This window comes from Coturnix japonica, chromosome 8 (genome assembly GCF_054131305.1).
Source record: "Coturnix japonica strain WE chromosome 8, WE-NBRP24, whole genome shotgun sequence".
Classification (NCBI taxonomy): Eukaryota; Metazoa; Chordata; class Aves; order Galliformes; family Phasianidae; genus Coturnix; species Coturnix japonica.
Window position 1 is genome coordinate 28779240 of NC_140670.1, and position 18237 is coordinate 28797476.

At 39.3% G+C, this 18237-nt stretch overlaps 1 protein-coding gene across 8 annotated transcripts; it reads right to left on the reverse strand.

Moving 5' to 3' along the window:
* Positions 1–714: 714 nt before the first annotated feature.
* Positions 715–18237, reverse strand: TIAL1 (TIA1 cytotoxic granule associated RNA binding protein like 1). 8 transcript variants are annotated; one of them, XR_014948779.1, is made up of 13 exons: positions 18010–18237; positions 13476–13572; positions 9542–9640; positions 9205–9259; positions 8806–8893; positions 6860–6935; positions 4824–4932; positions 4427–4522; positions 4256–4340; positions 3892–4015; positions 3652–3741; positions 3245–3384; positions 1934–2341 (listed from the first exon to the last, which is right to left on the reverse strand). XR_014948779.1 is itself a non-coding variant. In XM_085554833.1 (12 exons), exons 1-12 carry the CDS (start codon positions 18036–18038, stop codon positions 2224–2226), a joined length of 1116 nt encoding a protein of 371 aa, XP_085410959.1. In that variant the 5' UTR covers positions 18039–18237; the 3' UTR covers positions 715–2223. The 8 variants fall into 8 exon arrangements, 6 of the variants coding, with proteins under 6 accessions (XP_085410959.1, XP_015722895.2, XP_085410961.1 ...); XR_014948778.1 differs by having other exon boundaries at positions 9542–9691; XM_085554833.1 differs by lacking the exon at positions 3652–3741 and having other exon boundaries at positions 715–2341.

Consider the following 18237-nt stretch of genomic DNA (forward strand, 5'->3'; position numbering starts at 1 on the left):
TGCAAAGTCAGAGATCTACTCACGTGTTGTTTCTGAAACCATGTGAGTGTAATAAAAACGCAGACTTACTTGTGAGTTTTCCCTCCAAACTACAACGTATAGGCCGATCCTCGCGTAGATATACACATATATACAACATTTATAGAAAAATGAGACCTGTAGACGAGATTCCTAACTTGAGCAAAAGAACACTACGCATCCGATAAAGGAGAAATGGAGAGAAATAGCCAGTTCTGTCATCACAAGCACTTACGGTTCCACACTAACTTCAGTCATTATTGCATGCATTGGAAGTTGCAAGTACCTCTGAGCCTCAACTGTTCTTCCAGAATATCTCACTTTCGGCCTTATCTAAAATTCAAGGTACTACTAAGTACGTCACATGGAGGAGGAAGAGAAAACTCACGTGATTTGCTACAGCATTAAGTGTTAATTGCACAACCTGGCTGGGTTCAACAACACTGCAAGTTCCCCTTTTCAAACTCTAACTTGCAATGCCTGCACAGTTAGAAACAGAAAACACACAACTTCTCGTATGCTCATTTCGAGCTAAAATATTCTGCTGTTTCTTTGAAAACTCAAGCTTGTTTCACTGGACTATCACCGCAAATCCTACGCTTAACTGTGCTGCTTCAGTGTATTTCTGTATACAGCTGAAACATTTGCACCCCCTAGCTGTCATAGGTAAGACACAGTACTTATATCTACCTTACATTCATTTGAAACTTCAAATTTATTGAGGCAGTTTATATCAATGTATCCATAAAATTGTTCAGAAATAACCCAAGTATACCATTGAAACATCTGTGTGATTTATCCATTTACACACTCAGTACACAAACAACCCAGCCTCTGTACAGGTTCATCACATGCAAACCACCCATAAAGACAGAAACTTTAATTAAAAATAAGTCACAACTCAGTGTACTGTTTCAACTGCATCTCCATTTACCAAATGGCACATTGAATAGTCTCTAAAATAAGATGTTTTTAACAATCTTGTTAAAAAATTCTTGGGCAAAATATTTCTAGACTTAAAAAACATCAAGATTTTTTCAAAACACTCAAGATACTATACAACTTATAATAACCTTGAAATAGGTTTACAAGGTTGTTAACCAAGGTATTTACATACCAAATAACGTAAAGCAAAAAATCCGTATTTCTAATGACAAAAAGGTGATGCATTAAAGATTTATGAAATTAAAATTAAGGCTCTTTGTTATAGTTCTTTATGTAACTTTACATAATAGCCAACTTTGGAAATGTCAGTCTTGCACATTCTTGTCAATCTACTGCATTTAAAGCAGTAGAGTATATTAAGTATTACTCTGAATAATTACATTGCTACTTCTATGTTTGAGCATGCTTTTGAAACACTGTCATTATGAAATATTTACAGTGTGTAGCCTTCAAACCTTATGTAAAAGCACAAGTATGACTGTTCGATTTGAATACAAACAACATACTTGCAAAAACATTTTTTACTCCTCAAAATTAAATGCAAATCTCTACGGTCTTAATGAGCAAACCAGCTCTGAAGTTATAGTATGTGCCTGAATGTGGACAGTAAAATGAAGTAACTCAGACAGTACTGTTTTTCATTTCACACTATTCTTTGTGTCATACTGTTTTCTTTAAGCACGTAGAAAAATTAAGTATTTTCTTAAGAAAAAAGGATTCCAAGACCTACGTGTGCTTTCAGAGCGATGTCCTTCGGCTTCCTGAAAAACCAATACTGTCTAGCAGGTTGTAATCATTGGTCCACAGTTTATTTCAGGGTGTGTGTTCAACTAAAAGCAACTCGCTGTTTCTCAGTGTCATTTCTCTTAAAAAGCACAGTGATATAAAACACTGAAGACAGAACAAAAAAAGAAATGGAATGGTAACCTAAGGATCAAATTCATCAGCCATTTCTGCTACTATATCAAAATTTGTAGTCAGAATTGTCTTTATTGACTTTATTTTTAAGTTTTGTACACAAAGAAAAACATGTTCATATCCATCATGAACAAAAACTTAAAAAGGCAGAACTAGAAGACATTTGTGTCCTTCACCAAAGCAAAGCTGTGCTAAAGGTTCCAAACATTTCCATTTTTAAAATAAATATTTTCTTTTTTTTTTTTTTTTTCTTTCCTCTCCATTGTCTACATTCCAGTCTTCAGAGTGTCACTGGAAACTGCAGCCTATCATGAAATACACACGTTTAAACAGAGTCCCAGCTCACTGCGTTTGGTAGCTTGCCATACCATATCCAGCTTGGTTAGGTATTACTGGAGCACCTTGTCCCTGGGCAGGCTGAGCACCAAATCCACCCATCCAGGCAGCAGATGGAGATTGGCTTAAAAAGGAACAGGAAAGGGAAAAAAAAGAGAGAAAAAAATCATGCAAGCTGGTCAGTTATTTACGAGATAGCAGACTAAAAGAACATGAAACACTTCCTACACCACCATTTATACCAAAATAGAACAACTTATTCTTCTGTGAGTAATTCAGAAGCTTTTTATACCAGGTTAAATGTTACAACATGTGGCTTCTCAAAATAACATGAGCTTTTTTTAGGAAAAAGAAAAAAAAAGTCCCACAAACCTTGGATTCTAGTTACACATACGTGCCTTTGGAGGCAGTTGTCCTACAGGCATGTGTCTGTAATTCAACACCAGTGATGAAGAAACATAGAAAGTCCCCAGTGTTTAATTGGCATGAATACCACTGATACGTTTTTACCAGAGCTTAGTATGCTTAACTGGCAAGAGGTAATGAGTAATTAAGAAAGCAAAGAAGCTATTTTTGTTTAAAAACAAATGTAGCGAATACCTCAGGAAGATACCAAGTATTAAAAGTCCAGCCAAACTCTGAGACTGCAAAATTTAAGGCAATTATGTAGTTTATTTTCTCCACAGTTAAAAACCCTTTTAGGTAAACACTGGGGCTCCTGGGTCCAGACTTCTCCAGTATTCACAAGAAGAGATCATGACTTTTTAGCTATTGGACATAACCACCATCTCAAACCAACACCAAAGCAGTTTTTGTTTACCTTGAGTCTCCAGATACCCAGATGCACAAAACATCTTATCATGAACATGCCAGAGTGACTCACCCCACTATTTGGTCCATGGTAATCATTAAACATAAGCTTTAGCACATTACAAGGCTTGAAACCTTGTGCAATCCTTCAGTTAAATAAGCCTGAAGCCCAGACACAACATTCCTGAAATATTTAAGATTAAGTAAAATTACTCACTCTACTCCAAAACCCTGTTGATTCCATGCTTGGCCATACATTCCATATGATGGTACTTGCCATCCATTAGCCATATATTGCCCATACTGTTGTGGATTTCCATATACTTGGCTCCATTGACCCCACTGACTGTAATCCACCTAAGGAGAGAATAATTCTTAATGCTTCAGGTTCTAGAAGTGAATTATGTTCCTTCTAAGGTGCTAAAGGTAACATTTTTGACTCTTTTCAGTTGCACTGTCTACAACTATTGAGCCATAGTGAAATCGGAATAATAAGTGAGACAGCACCGCAACCTAATTAGATCCTTGTACTGAAAGTGTGTGCACACGCTTTAAATACCAAGGGATATTTGGAAGGACAGTCAGCTAGTCTGCAATAAGAATGCTAGCAAGAATCAAAATTACCTCCAAGTTTCTCCCTATCTTGAATCATATCCAGAAGACAGATATTCCACCAAAATCACTAGCCCAATTTGATGAACAACTGGAACATAACTGAGACAGAACATGGGATTTCATAAGAACACTACTCCATTTAGCTATTATAAATGGGAGGTATTATAAATGGCATTGCAGGTGGATAATTGGTTGCTTTTGTTGAAACAAATGCAAGAACACAGAAGGAAAAGGATAAAGCACAGTTACCTGCTGGAAGTTTTTAGTCATATCAGGAGATTCTTTACCCCAATAACACTTAACAACATGTCCTTCAATTGTGGTTCCGTTCACTGAAACAATAGCGTGTGCCGCGCTTTCATGAGTTGAAAATCTAAAGAATGTGAAAACAAACTAATGTCACTCTTTAGAGCATTTCCAACTGATGGTTAAAATATAGTGACTATACACATACAAGAAAATCCAGCAAAAAGATCTGCTTTCGTAGATCATCTTGACAAGTAACAGTTGTAAAAGATTTAAGACATCAGTGGAAGTTCATTCAAGTGAAATCCATGTAAGATCAAACACCAGCATAGTGACAGTCACAGATTTTCTTCTCCTTCATCCATACCTGACAAACGAGTAGCCTTTTTCTGGAAACACTCTTATTTCCATTATCTGTCCAAACGGGGAAAAAGTCTGTCTCATAAGCTGATCTACAACACACAACATGTCTGAATTAGTAGCCATCTTGATGCCCAGACAGTTCTGGTAATAAAAGGATCAATCAAACCAATCATACCCGTCAGCCCAGAAGCAATTCCTCCACAGTACACAGTACAATTTTTTGGACTTGACTGATTTACTACATCTTCAAATCTTAATTGTTTTGTATTATCTAGAAAGAGAAGAGACCAGTTTTAAGCATCAGGCTAGCAGCAATCCCAGATATGTACCTCATACAGATACAGGAATTATAGGTTTAACAAACATCCAATATTTAATATTAACAAACATCCAACACCCAGTAGTGCCACCACTATGTTAACATAACATGCCAGAAAAAAAACCAACAACTATTTTTTAAGTTAAGCTAGATATTCAACTGAGAAGTGATAAGACTTTGGCAACACTGTTAGTCCTCTCCCCTTAGCAGTGCCATGTCAGGGATCAAACAACACAGCTTTACAAGGCCTTACTTTCTTGTGTACTTTTGGGGGCTGGTGGTTTCCGCGTTGCCCAGTTGGTTCTGATCTGACGGCCTCCTAGCCACTGGCCTCCCATGTGTACAATAGCATTTTCTGCATCCTAGAGAGATGAAAATAAAGACTGCTAAGACATGCAAACAAAAGCGTGTACAAGGCTACAAGATTTAATTGTCAGGTCATTCCATGGACAGAACAGATAACTGCTTTAACAGCACATGAAATTCAGTAAAGCCACATAGCAAACAGCCAAAATCAACTACCATTAAGACAATCTGTCACAAATGCGGCCCTCACAAGTGATTAGGTAAAGCCCTCCCCCTCCCTGCATACACAGTCATACATACTCATTTTGTCAAGGTAGTCTATCTGTATCACAGTATTTGATGGCTGCCCAAAACAGTACAAAAGTCACAGAGATGCCAGAAGTGATTATTGAAATGAAACAATTGTAATTGCAGAAAATCAAAGCATTTTGCCAACTGACTGTATAAAATACATAATATACAAGAACATAATTGATAGTAACATAAGACAGGTGAGGAAAGACTTCTTAATCATCTCAAAATCCCCGACTGGCCAATTTCTTAGCTGTAATCCAACTCAAGTTTATACCACGCAGTATGTGTTACAAAAGATGTTACATAAAAGATTCAAATGCAGCCTTCTATAATCTCAGTATGTACCCAACATAACAGACCACGTTTAGGTAGAAAATCTTCAAGTTCTGGAGGACTGAATGCAAGCTAATAAAAATCCTCTAATGCCAAGATTAAAATACATAAAGGATGCAGCTTCCTGCTATCCACCCCTCCACCCCCACCTCATCCTCTTTTCTGCCTTTTGGAAGAATGTAATTAATGTCTGAACATAAACATTAAAGATGTATGTATGTACGTATATACACACAAAGCCAAACAGTCATGGCCCACACAGCTTAACATCTTATCTCAAACATAAACTAAAAGACAACCTCTATGTTCACACTGTAAGCAAAGGAAAAGTTTGCTAATTCTGCAAGAAGCAATTTGTTCCCCCTGCCAGCTCCTCTGAAATAAGAGAGACAGAGCAAATAGTTGGTATGTTTGAAATGTTCCTCCAGGGGCAGCAAGTTTAAGAAAGCAAACGTAAAGCACAAGAGAAAGGGAGCACACGGACAATTCTAAGGTGAGTGCTGGCATCTTCCTGCTGCACAACACAGAGCTCCAGATAGGAGAACACTCATCTCAGACACAAATGACTCAGGACTGTGATTTGTTTAATTACACACGCTGGTCATTCTGAGGACAACAGATATACACAATAAAGATTTTATGAGAGAGGACCAATAAGGAAAATAAACAAACAACTGAAAACCTTCCACCTGTGCTCCTTAAGATAAATTACAAACTGACTAGGAAAACAAACTCGCTCAAATGATCCTCGCTGCTGGTTTTGATGATCATAGCTGACAAAAATGGAACTGAGCCCATGCTGCCACAACTGTTCCAGCTCAACACAACAATTTGCTTTTCTTATCACTGCAGTGTGTGTTAACACCCTAAAATGTTTAAGGAAAACTTAACACAAAATACAAAGAGCAGGCAGCGTTAGGTCCTCAGGAAGACTGAGCTTCAGCATGAACCTAAACCTGTCCAACAACCATCCCAACTGCTGCTGGCCACACCCCCAGTCTTTAGGTATGAGGGCTCCAGGCCTTCATTCTGTGGGAGCTTCTATCTTCACACACAAACCCACACCCGACAGCTCCTCAGCTAACAGACCCAGAGCGCAGCATTCCAAAGCTCTGATCACTGCACACGCTGCAGAAGAGGCGGCTCAACGGACAAAGATAAACAACACGAAGTTCTTGCAGCACCGCAATCATCTGCATTGTTTCAATCCTTTCTAAACATAACAGACATTTTTTACTGCGTTAACTTTGTCTTCTAGATTCACTTGGGAAAGCCTGATACGCAGTGAATACAGAAACAGAAGAAAATCAACGAATGAGAATCTGCAATTGATTTAAATCAACTGTTATTACTTACCAGTTTGTTATAAAAAGATACAAAACCATAGCCTTTTGATTTTCCAGTTGCCATATCTTTAACTACCCGTGCATCCCTGCGGAAAGAAGCACAGCTATATGAGGGTAGAATTAATAACTTGCAAAATAAAAACTAAAAGGAACCACACACACTGTATTGTGAGCATAATTTGTCTTATAAATTCAGTTAGCCCTAAAACTAATCATTCCTGAACTCTCCCTATCGCTTCTTTACCTGTTAGAAAAAAGCAGTAGGACAAAAAAAATAAATAAAAATAACATGTAATAGACATGCAACCTATCCACATAACCTATACTGGCTACAACTAGAATGGTCAGATTTGAACTATAAGAGAAACAAAATTGCCTTTTCTAAAATTCTATTGGCTAGGGTCCGCTAAATTTTACTGTTCTATAAATTACTGTAACAATTCTATCTAAGTTACCATGCATTTTCTAAATAGTTAAAAGTCTTCTGCCTAGTGATACAAAATATATGAAATATTAAAAAATCGAAAAAGAGGAAAAAATAGGAATTAAAAGGCATACATGGCCTGTTAACAGATTTCTTTATTTTTCTTGGTCAATTCTCTACCATCATTTTGGAGTTTGGGCAGCTGTAAATTTTGAAAAATTGACATTTTCAGAAATTTAAGAAAGGAGAATAAAACTAACAACAATGCTAAGCACACCAGTACGAAAACAACAAATTTACACAGAAATTTTAGTGAGTAAGTTAAAATGATTGGAAATATAGAACTGCACTGAATATAGAATGTTAAAATGTAAATACTAAAATATGTATATAATAAATAATGTATAATAAGAATAAATAGAAATGAGAAAAAATCTACAACTGAGTTCCAGTGTGCACAGTTCCTTGCAGTTAGCCTTCAAGATCCTGTCCATTCTTATGAGCAATTCTGCAAAATAACCAGAATGCTATTACTTTTAATTGTGACTTGGACTTTAGAAAAACTGCAGGTCTCAGGTATAAATATAGATCGAGAAACAGAAACCTGAATTATTCTCTTATACCCATTTTCAAACACTACTACTTACCACATTAAGAGACAAAAAGTACACAAAACAGCAGAGGTAAGAAATAAGATTTATGATTCAATTAAAAACATGCGTACAGAACAAGAGAAAAATAAGGATTTTGTTCTTAGGAATACATTCCCATGAGGCAGTACAAAACCATGTAACTTTAAAGGATTTCTATAGAGATAAGCCAATAACAGTTAACAGACCTTTCCTGTAGCAGTATTTTACAGACATACTTTAGAGCTTACAAGCGCTCTTGTAATGTCAAATATGTCCAATTCAAACATAAGATCATTTGTTATCACCAGGATTTTCTGAGAGAAATTTAAAGTCTCTCTTAACTAACCCAAGTGTGCGCATATAATTTGGAAACCAATGTCTGATTTACTGCAATCTGAGCCGTTACCTGTAAGTCATTTTTTCTAATAAATATTATCTTTTTGAACATTTTCATAAGCCGTACAAGTGGTTGCTTCATAAATTTGTATTATAATTGAGCGGCTTTCTATACTGCCTACAAAATGCAGTATGAACAAAATACACCAAAGATACAAGGTCTGTCATTGTAAAGTCACTATTCTGTACACATTCTGAACAATAAAAAGTCACACTTAAAAACAGTCATCAAATGTTACTAAGAAGCTGAAACATATTAGGGTATAACTTAAAATCATCCTGCTTTCAGCAAAACTGGAGCACAATTACATTACTGGATTTACAAACATGATAACAGATACAGATACAACATGAAATAATAATAATCCCTCTTCACTGCCCACCCAGCAAAGAAAGACATTAGAAAAATCATTTAGAAGATAAGAAATAACATTTCAAATCAGCACCAAATTTTTACTGTCATACTTTCTAACTGATATTGGCAATGTTTATTGTGATACTTACGATATTTTACCAAAAGGAGCAAACGCTGACTTGATATCTTCTGTTGTTATTTCTGGACTTAAATCCCCAACGAACACATGGAAGTGATCTGAAAACAAATAATGTGCTAATCAAATATTTAACTGCTATCCAAAGCTTTAACTCCTGAAAAAGTGATGCTCTCTGCACAGCACTGGGAACCAGGAACAGCCAGGATTCCGCTTGATGAGCAGCAGCAATTAAGTCTGTTCGCTCCAGTTTCCCCAGTTGCAAGACAGAAACAGAAGAATTAGTCTGCAAAATTCTATTAAACACGAGATGGGAAGGAGAAAAGTTATGTTTGAATGTATTTATGGCAATTACTACCACGTGCAATGAAGTATTTGTGTATAAGTAATACTGTGCCATTACTTTACTTACTGGATGTATCTTTTTTCTGGCTACTTGGTGTTGTTGCCCAGTTTACTTTGACCTCCTGAAAATAAGTACAAGATTTAGTATAAATTCATCACATTCTTACATGTTATAAGGTCATTCAAGGGCTGGTCACAATTGTCAATAATATTACCAAATCATCCTTCAATATACTGGACTACAGCGCTTAAAAAAATAATCACAAAGAATGTTTTCTAAATACCGCTTTTATTTTCCACTGAGCTTTAATAACATCTCTAACAATCAACTCTGACTAATACATGTATGTACTGTTTACAAAGACAGCATCCTTAAGACTAAAATTACAACAGAAACAACTTACCTTTCCCAAAATTTTTCTCCCATTCATAGCAGCTAATGCAGCAGCTGCATCTCTGTGTTCATAAAATTCCACAAAGCAATAAGGGTCATTGCTTGTATGCTGCAAAACAGAAAATCCAACAGAAGAGTTGACCCTTCTGCTATCGGGTTGCTGAGAAGAAAATCCAGGAAAATATATTACTTATAGCTAGAAACTTTAAGAATTACTTGCATTAGATTCATGAAATAGCCTTTGAAATTACACTTAAATGTAAGAATTTTTAAGATGGACTTTTCATGACAGGTCTAGCAATTTCTGAAGCACAGTTTACTTTTTATGAGGTCTCAGTATTTCTACTGAACTAAAAATAATTCAACTACCAGAAAAGTGATCTGAAGACCTGATGGAAAGGAGGGAAAAACAGGAGGAGCAGAAGGAACCAGGACAGTTTTCTGCCTCTAGCAGATACTCAAAGCTTGAAAGGTCGGTTTCCCACATTCTTTTTCAATTTTCTCACTCCTGCTGCTTAAAATGCCTCGTTTCATTCGCCTGAAAACCATTCCCAGATAGCAACCTACTGACTGCTTACTCTTGGCCTCCAATGGAAAATGTTACACCTAGTACCTGGGAAATGCCCCTTAAAAGGTCTGAAAATAGTTGAAGAAGTAAGAGGATACTAATCAACTGATCACTACTCTCTTATCTTGGGAAACGCCTCTTTTCATATGCTGACTTAAAAACAAAGCTCCTAAGGTATTAAATGTACCAGAGTAGGAAATGCAACAAACATAAAAGTCTTCAGGAAAGCTGATCAAGGAGAAACCATTATGAGAATCCTAACTTCAATACTAGATTTTATTTCCCTAACAAATGTCACAAATACAAAAGCTACAGCCTCACACTAAAATATCTTTGTTACCTATGCCACCTGTCCACGGACCAAAAGACAACAGGTATAAAAAGAAACTAAAATTATTTCTTACACGGTGCGGGAAGGATCTAAAAACTGCTTTGACATCAATACTCTTCCACATTAACTTTTGCCATTGTCAGGAAAAGCACAGCACTAACTGAAATTAAGAATAAGCCTTTATTGGTTTTAGTGTTTAACTTCTGCATGTTCATTCAAGCATATATGAATAAAGAAGTCCTAATTCAACCCTATAAAACTCAATTGTTCATTTTCAAATACAGTTCTGTCTAAATCTAAACAATGGAAGCGATGAAGATCTGACAGCCAAACTCATCACAAGGCCTTTACACATCTCAAATGATAAAGCAGCCTGAACCTTCCATCTAAATACTCCCAGAACAAGGTGTTCCTACCATGCAAATTAACAGACGGTGAGACGACAAATCTGAGGTTATAGCAAAGAGTTTAAGTCACAAGAGCCATGGAGGGCTCTGAAAGCACGATTGCCTTGGATGCACTGAAACAGCAAGCCTTAATTCACCCCTTCCTCCATTTGACATTCCTGCTGCACTGAAAACAAGATCTGCGAAACCCACTTAAGGCCTTAACAGATTTAGCACAGTTTACACCTCAACTGAAGCATATGATATGTTACTTTCATACTGTGAGGTCTTCTTTTGCACTCAGAATCAGTCTGAACAGGAAGAGCAGCCTCTTTTGTAGATGTCCAGCCCTTCAGGTGTTCAAGATACCTGTAAATGGCACCTACAGCACTCCTCTGAGTATTACATGCTCCCAGAATAACCACTTGACATCTGTAGCCACTTAATATGGCCATGCCACACCTCCTGCAAACTGCCTAATAATTAAAAAATAAAAAAAAACCAAACATAAATGGATAATATTCAGGTATAAACTTGACTGACAGACATAACAACAGCGGGCAGATAAGAACTACTTAAACATAACACAGTGGCTGTGAAAAGTCTGCAGCACAGCATCTGGAAAGATGGTCAATACCACAAATACTTTGGCCATTAAAAGCACGGTAGCTGCAAGCCAATTCCAGCGTAGAATCCAACCCCTTGAAGTTAATTGGGTACTTAATATGGAGGTATAAGCACATTATTTCTTTATGACCTTTCAGGATTTGGTTTTGTTTTAGGGTTTTTAGTTTGAATTACTGAACCACTTACACATTATATAGAAATGTTAAGAACCTGCAAAATACACAGGTAAAGGCACTGCTAACACCTGCAGTGCACACTGTTTGCAGTTGTGTAACAGTGTTACAGACTGTTACTGTAGCAGGTTTGCAATTTTACCTCAAAAAAAACCCGATGCTGTCCTTCCTTCTTTCTCCCTAAATTAACTCTTTGAAGTGAAAAGTAACTTTGGTGAATTCTTCCATATTAATACATAACCTGCAGTACATCTCGAATGCACACATATACCTGAAAGGGTGTAACAGAACACCCGTCCCAGGTACTCCAAAGGTGAAAGCTACTGCCCTTCATCTTAAATATTAATTCCCTTCTCATTAAGATCCCTCCCCCCTGCCCCTTCTTTGTGAACCTGCCAGATGACTTTGGGGCAGCCAAGGTGGACAGCAACAGGAGTAAATGGGCAGTGGGACATCACAAAGCTTCCCTCACGATAGACTGCTTGGTGACAGGTGCTAAGGTCAGCCGAGTACATTCACTTCCATATGCCTGAATATAGCCGCAAGTAGCTTTGTTTACATACTTATTTCATAAAGACGTCTCGCTTGTTATTTCTGTGGTCATATTAAAATAAATGAAGCAGTGGGATTTCTTATCTGGTTTTTAGGGAATCAAACTGACGCTGCCACCTCTCAATCAGCCAATTCTGAAGAGCATGACAACCACTATTTCTTGAGAGAAAAACCCGACAGCTGTGCTCTGTAACACATTCCATTTTGTTCTGCTCATCCTTCTCCAATAACCTCGCAGACAACACGGCAGAACTCCTTTTACTTGCACTAGAAAGTTCTAATAACAGTGCCACAAGATGAGAAGGATTAAACAAGCATCAGGTAGTTATTGTGCAGCCAAAACAATACAAAATAAGAGCAAGACAACGTGTCATTATGAAAGGAAAAGGAGATCACAGCGGAGTTACAAGCAGCATTCCTAAAATGATGAGTCTTGTGATCAGGATTATTTAATATTTCATTAATGATCCTGATAACAGCAGTAAGGTGACTGCACTAAGGAAATCTGTAACAAGTTAGTAGGAAACACCAGAAGTAGTAAGAAAAGAAGAAAGGAAAACACTATTTTAGAACCAAAAATAAAACCAAGTGTAAGTTCTAATTAGTCCCTGCCTGCCAGAAGATCATCAGTTATAAATGAAGAAAGGAGAAAGACCGTAAGGCAGCAAGGGATTGCCTGAGATGTGTCAGAAAGATTACAGAAATGGCCACCAACACTACATGTATCAGAGGGTCTACAAGTGAAAGGAGATAGCATTAGTACTTACCAACACATAGTGCTAAAAAACCTTACTGGGAATACTATGGAAGTTGTTGCTTTATTCCAAGAAAAAATAAAGTAAGAACAGACAAGAACTACTTGACTGACAAAATAAAAGGCTCAGGAATAGCAAAGCGTATTTGGAAAGATTTTTGACTGTATGTCCATAGTGAAGAACAGGGAAAAGAATTACTGAGACTCACATGTAAGTAAAGTCAAAAGCAGAAAATGAGCCATGAATAACATCGGAACAACAAAGTTTTTGATCATCAGAACAATACGGTTCTGAAGAAAGAGGGGCAGCAGTCCATTACATTAAAGTGGAATCTCATCATCAGCTGATAAAACAGAGGTGGCAGGGCCACCAAAGAGCACAGGGCTGCTCTCAACAAAAGGCCTCTTCTGCAAAGAGTTACCCAAAAATACAGACAAAAACCAACCCTCCCAAAGCATTACCAGTAACGTCAAAAGATGCCCCAACTCCACTTAGTTTGGATATTTAGGAAACAACTGTATCTGCTACTCCTCTGGAAGTGGAAGTCCTTACCTCTGTTATCATTTTACAGCTTTTGCATGGTCCAATCTGGCTGAATAACTGAAGTATAAGGACTTCAGTCACATCTCTGGAGAGGTTTCCTACATAGCTACACAAGGAAATAACAACAAAAAAAGACATTAGAATAGAATTTTTCATCTTTTATAATGCAATTATTTTTAAAACCTTTAATAACGATTTAAAATCCCAGGCATCTTAATCTGAAAGCTTTAATATCACCCATGTTTACAGACTTTACCTGTAAAGCCATGGAAACTGTACAACTTGGAACTATTTTTATGAAGTTTGGATAGCCCTAAAATTACCCACAAAGTCCAACAGCAGTTCAGAAAACATTCCTAAATAGTCCATTAGAGCGTAACACTGAAAAATTAAAGCCAGGTCACAGAGGTGGCTGAGAAAAAGTCCAACACACACTGAATGCTTAAAAGAACAAGAGTATGACCAAACTGGAATCACACTGTATTTATCATCCAAGTGACCAGTCAAGAGAAGGGCTCCTCAGACCAACAGCACTCAGAATCACTAGCAGAGTTGCGTCCATCACTCCTAAAAACAATTCTGTCCAAAGTTAAGGTGCACAAATACAAATCTGCAATTTAGCTGTTGAAAAAAATGTGTATTTTAGTCATTATACTCTAATCTACTACAGATTTTCACACTACACCAAACACATCCGTCCAAGTTGTTGATACACCTCAGTGAGATGAACACGCAGTTAGTCGATGCACAAGCTCTTGTCAGAGCTGCAATTCTCTCACATCCAAATAAAACTTGTAAGAGCCGACTGTGTTGGACAGCTGGACCTTCATTTGGATGGAGCAAGATCAGAACTGACACTGCTTGTTTTTATCTGAACCCCACACAAAGAAATGTTTTCCTTTATGCTGATACTCTTTCAATACTACACAAGAGCTCTGTGCTCAGAGGTAAATGCTACCACAAGATCCAGAGCGACTCTCTCATGTGGTAGCACCCAGACACAGGAACATCCATTACAAGTATTCACACACTCTGTACTTCCTAACCAAATATATAGGAATTAGCAGACAACACCAATGGAAGCTGCACTCACATCCTGTATTGCGGAGAGTAAAAACCTGACAAGATTAAGAAGGTAATTTGCCTTATAACAGGGTCCATCTCACTGACTTTCAATGCCCTACCCCAAAAATTCAGCAGGAAAACATTCAGGTCTTGTATCTGAAACCTTAACTCCATTTGTTAATCATTCACCAAGTTAAAACTTGGCAGTTTGAAGTGGGAATACTTCATATACACAGCAGATATTACTAAAATTCAGTGGAAAATATGATTCCTAGTAAGAGTTCCCACATAGAACATCTGTGCTGACAGGAGCTTATTACCAGTCCTTGTTCTTCTATCTCTCGAGCTGTATTAACTAACAGCACACAGAAGTGAGCACCTGTTCTGTAGCGCTGACATGAAAGAAAATACGGTGAAGTCCTTTCAACTTCAGTCCTACAGCCAAAGTCTCAGTATCTTCTGCATAATATTAATGTTTATTTCAGAAACGCAACAACTCTGAAAAGCAGTTGGAAGAATTACTTTGGTTTGACCAAACCCCAGGAGATCTGTTCCTTCAGCATCTGTCCAGTTAAGGTCAGTCAGGCCAACTTTCAGAAGAATTACCAGCTGGTTTTCAATACCACTATGTGTCCTTTGAGAACGTGACATCGTAAACTTCAGCCATGAGACAGGCTGCTTCAAAAAATACTATATCAGCAGAGTAATTTGGGGCTGATGGATACATTCAGGAGGGCTGCGAGCTCCTCCTGCTCCATCAATTCTCTGTTTATGATAAATGCTGCTTTGATGTCAAACATTACTGCAATCAGAACCCATTAATACCTTTCACAAGCTTTAACGCACTCCAACTTGAATACACACCCTGAGACTGCTTCACAAGGAGAGGAGCATGTAACAGCCCACACACAGACCCACATCTCTGCAAGTGCTTGTAAAATAAGTGAATACAAACCGCTACGAGTTTGAAACAGTTGACTAAAGATTAGGGCTGGATGGTTGCTTGTAGCTTTAAGTACATTCATACAGCTAAAAGATGACCTGGGAAAAGATGCACTGTACAAGCAGCTTCAGCATCATATGACCGAGTGCTTGTTGGGCTCCATGAGCCTCGAGGCCCTTCCAGGTCAGGATACACTATAACTCTATGAACCCCGTATCACTAAGGAAACACTCACGTTACCTCTCTGGAAAGGCAAAGCTTCCCAGCTGATGCTAATGACACACTGCCAGACAACTGGGGCACTGCTCCTTAACCTCAGCTTACACATGATAGAACACAGAGCTTCCTATTCTGCTTTATGAAGCCAAAACGTGCAGGAACACACCCAAAGAAAACATACAGCTTCCAAACAGCTATTGCACAGCATATAAGTAAAGTAACTGATGGAGTGCAAAGTGTCCAGGAACCTCAGCAGCATCTCTGTAATGGTGCCAGCGAGCTATAGGAAATGACATGAAAACTCTACATGGTGGGCTGTGCCACAGGAATCTTACTGTGTATGAGGACAGAAGAAGAACAAGGCACAAAACATGAGCAAACCCAACTCAGCATCCACAGCTGTAGAGCTGTGCTTCTGCAGCCCACCTGAAGTCTGCAGTACTTACTATACAACACAGCAAGGCAACAACTTGTGCATATAATAAGTGTTCTGAATAGTTTTTCTAAGGCTGTTAATAAAGAGGACAAAAATGTAAGTGGCATCTAACTTCTATAGTAAGCCTCAGATCTTGAATTCTTTGAGGTTCACAACTGATCATGATTGAAAACAACAAAGCAAACCCTTATGGTTTCTCCTCACTGAAGGAATAAACAAAATACAAAAGACATCTATAAAGCTGCCATTAATTTACCAGCCAAGCACTTCTGGTCAAATAGCTACAAGAACAACTTATTCTTCATTAGGCTTTCTCCCATTAAAAACAAACTAAAGAGCTCAAATGACATTATGAGTTGTTCCTGGGAGGCAGTGAGCCTTATACATGTATACAAGACCACAAGTGCTCTATGTATGAGCAGCATCACCCAGCAGAACAGTCTGACAATAAGAACGTGCAGTTATAAATCTGAAGACATTTCAGAAAGAAGCAAAAACGAACTTGATGCAAAGTGCCCTAAAAGGATAAGAACAAAGTAACCCAATGTGCCTGAACACTAAACAGAGACTAGGAAATGCACATATGTGCTGTTCATTACTTTGACGAGTCGAGCAGAGTCACATTGGTGCCATCCCACACCTCTGGCAGCTGCAGCGACGGCATTTCAGACACTTTAGCATAAAAATCATTTTCCCTTCACAAGTGACTACGGGCCAACTTCAGTCACAGCTGGGTGCAGTGAGAAGAGCTCGCATCGAGTGCTGGTAATTAGGAGTGAAAGATGTTCAAACTTTGGCTGGGTATAGTATTTATTTACAAAGAAAGGGGAGGAAAATAAAAGAGGAGGAACCAATCAGCAAAGGAAACAGACCTGGAGTAAAACACACAGTGCACCTTTGCCCTTTTCCCTCTGCTCATTCTAAAGCAGCTCTTTGGAAACTACTCCCACCGTTAGGGCCAAGCACAGCCGGACACTCGGGATGTCAACATAGAAAGCATTAGCGATAGATTTATTCTATCTAACCCAAGGACTAAGCAGGTATCACATGACGCTGCCAGTAAGTTAAGAGAACTTTGGCAGACGTCAGAAAGAGTGGGGGAAAAAAAACCAACAAAACAACGCACCGCAAATTGCCTCGAAAAGCCTTAAATGCCAAGTCATCATTTTGGGACTAGAAACAAACCAGAGATTTTGCTGTGTTTCAGCCGTTCCTGTTGGAGCGGCCTCCGATCCAAAGCGCCCTGCAGCCTTTCGGAGCGCTCCCATCCCATCCCTGCACACACAAAGGTCCCATGGGCGCTGTGCTGTGCCGGGACAGCCCGCACTGCATCACATCCACCAGCAAAGCGAGAAGAGAACGATCTGCTCCGCATTGCCTCACGTTACACACAGAGTAAGACAACAGCACTCACACCATAAAAGCCAAACCTGCCGAGTTGTATAGAACTCAACAGCCAAACCTCAGCGTTTAATTTCTGGACAGAAAGCAGACAGAGGAGAAGCCACCGGGTTATCAGACTGCGTGGAGAGACACTGGCAGCACTGTTACTCCTGCTGCCAGGCCCGACGGAGCACAGCAGGGTACAGCACAGTACAGCACAGTACAGCACAGTACAGCACAGCTGCCCGTCCCGTCAGGGCCGAACAAAGAAGTTGTGGGTGCCGTGGCCCTCAGCACCGCCGCGTTCCGTCAGATCCCGCCCGCCGGAGCCTCCCTCTTTCCTTCCTTCCCTCCTTCCCTCCCTCCCCACACGGTTCCCGCTCGCCGTCCCTCCCTCACACCCCGCCCGCTCTATGCCCGCTCTATACCCGCTCTATACCCGCTCTATGCCCTCTCCCTGCCCGCTCCCGGCCCCGCATTCCCGTTTCCCCACTCACAGTGTCCGTGGCTGCCCGTCGTCTTCCATACTGGTTCGTGAGCTCCGCTCGCAGCCGGGGGCAGCGCCGGAAGGGGGGGGAGGGGGGGGCTCCGCCTTACGGGGAGGCGAAGGGAACGTGAGGGTGAGGGCCCCGGCTGCCCCCGCTCCGTCTCGCCCCCTGTCCAGGTCCCGACACCTCAGGCCGAACGGGAGAGGGAAGCAGCAGCACAAAATGGCCGCCGCCACC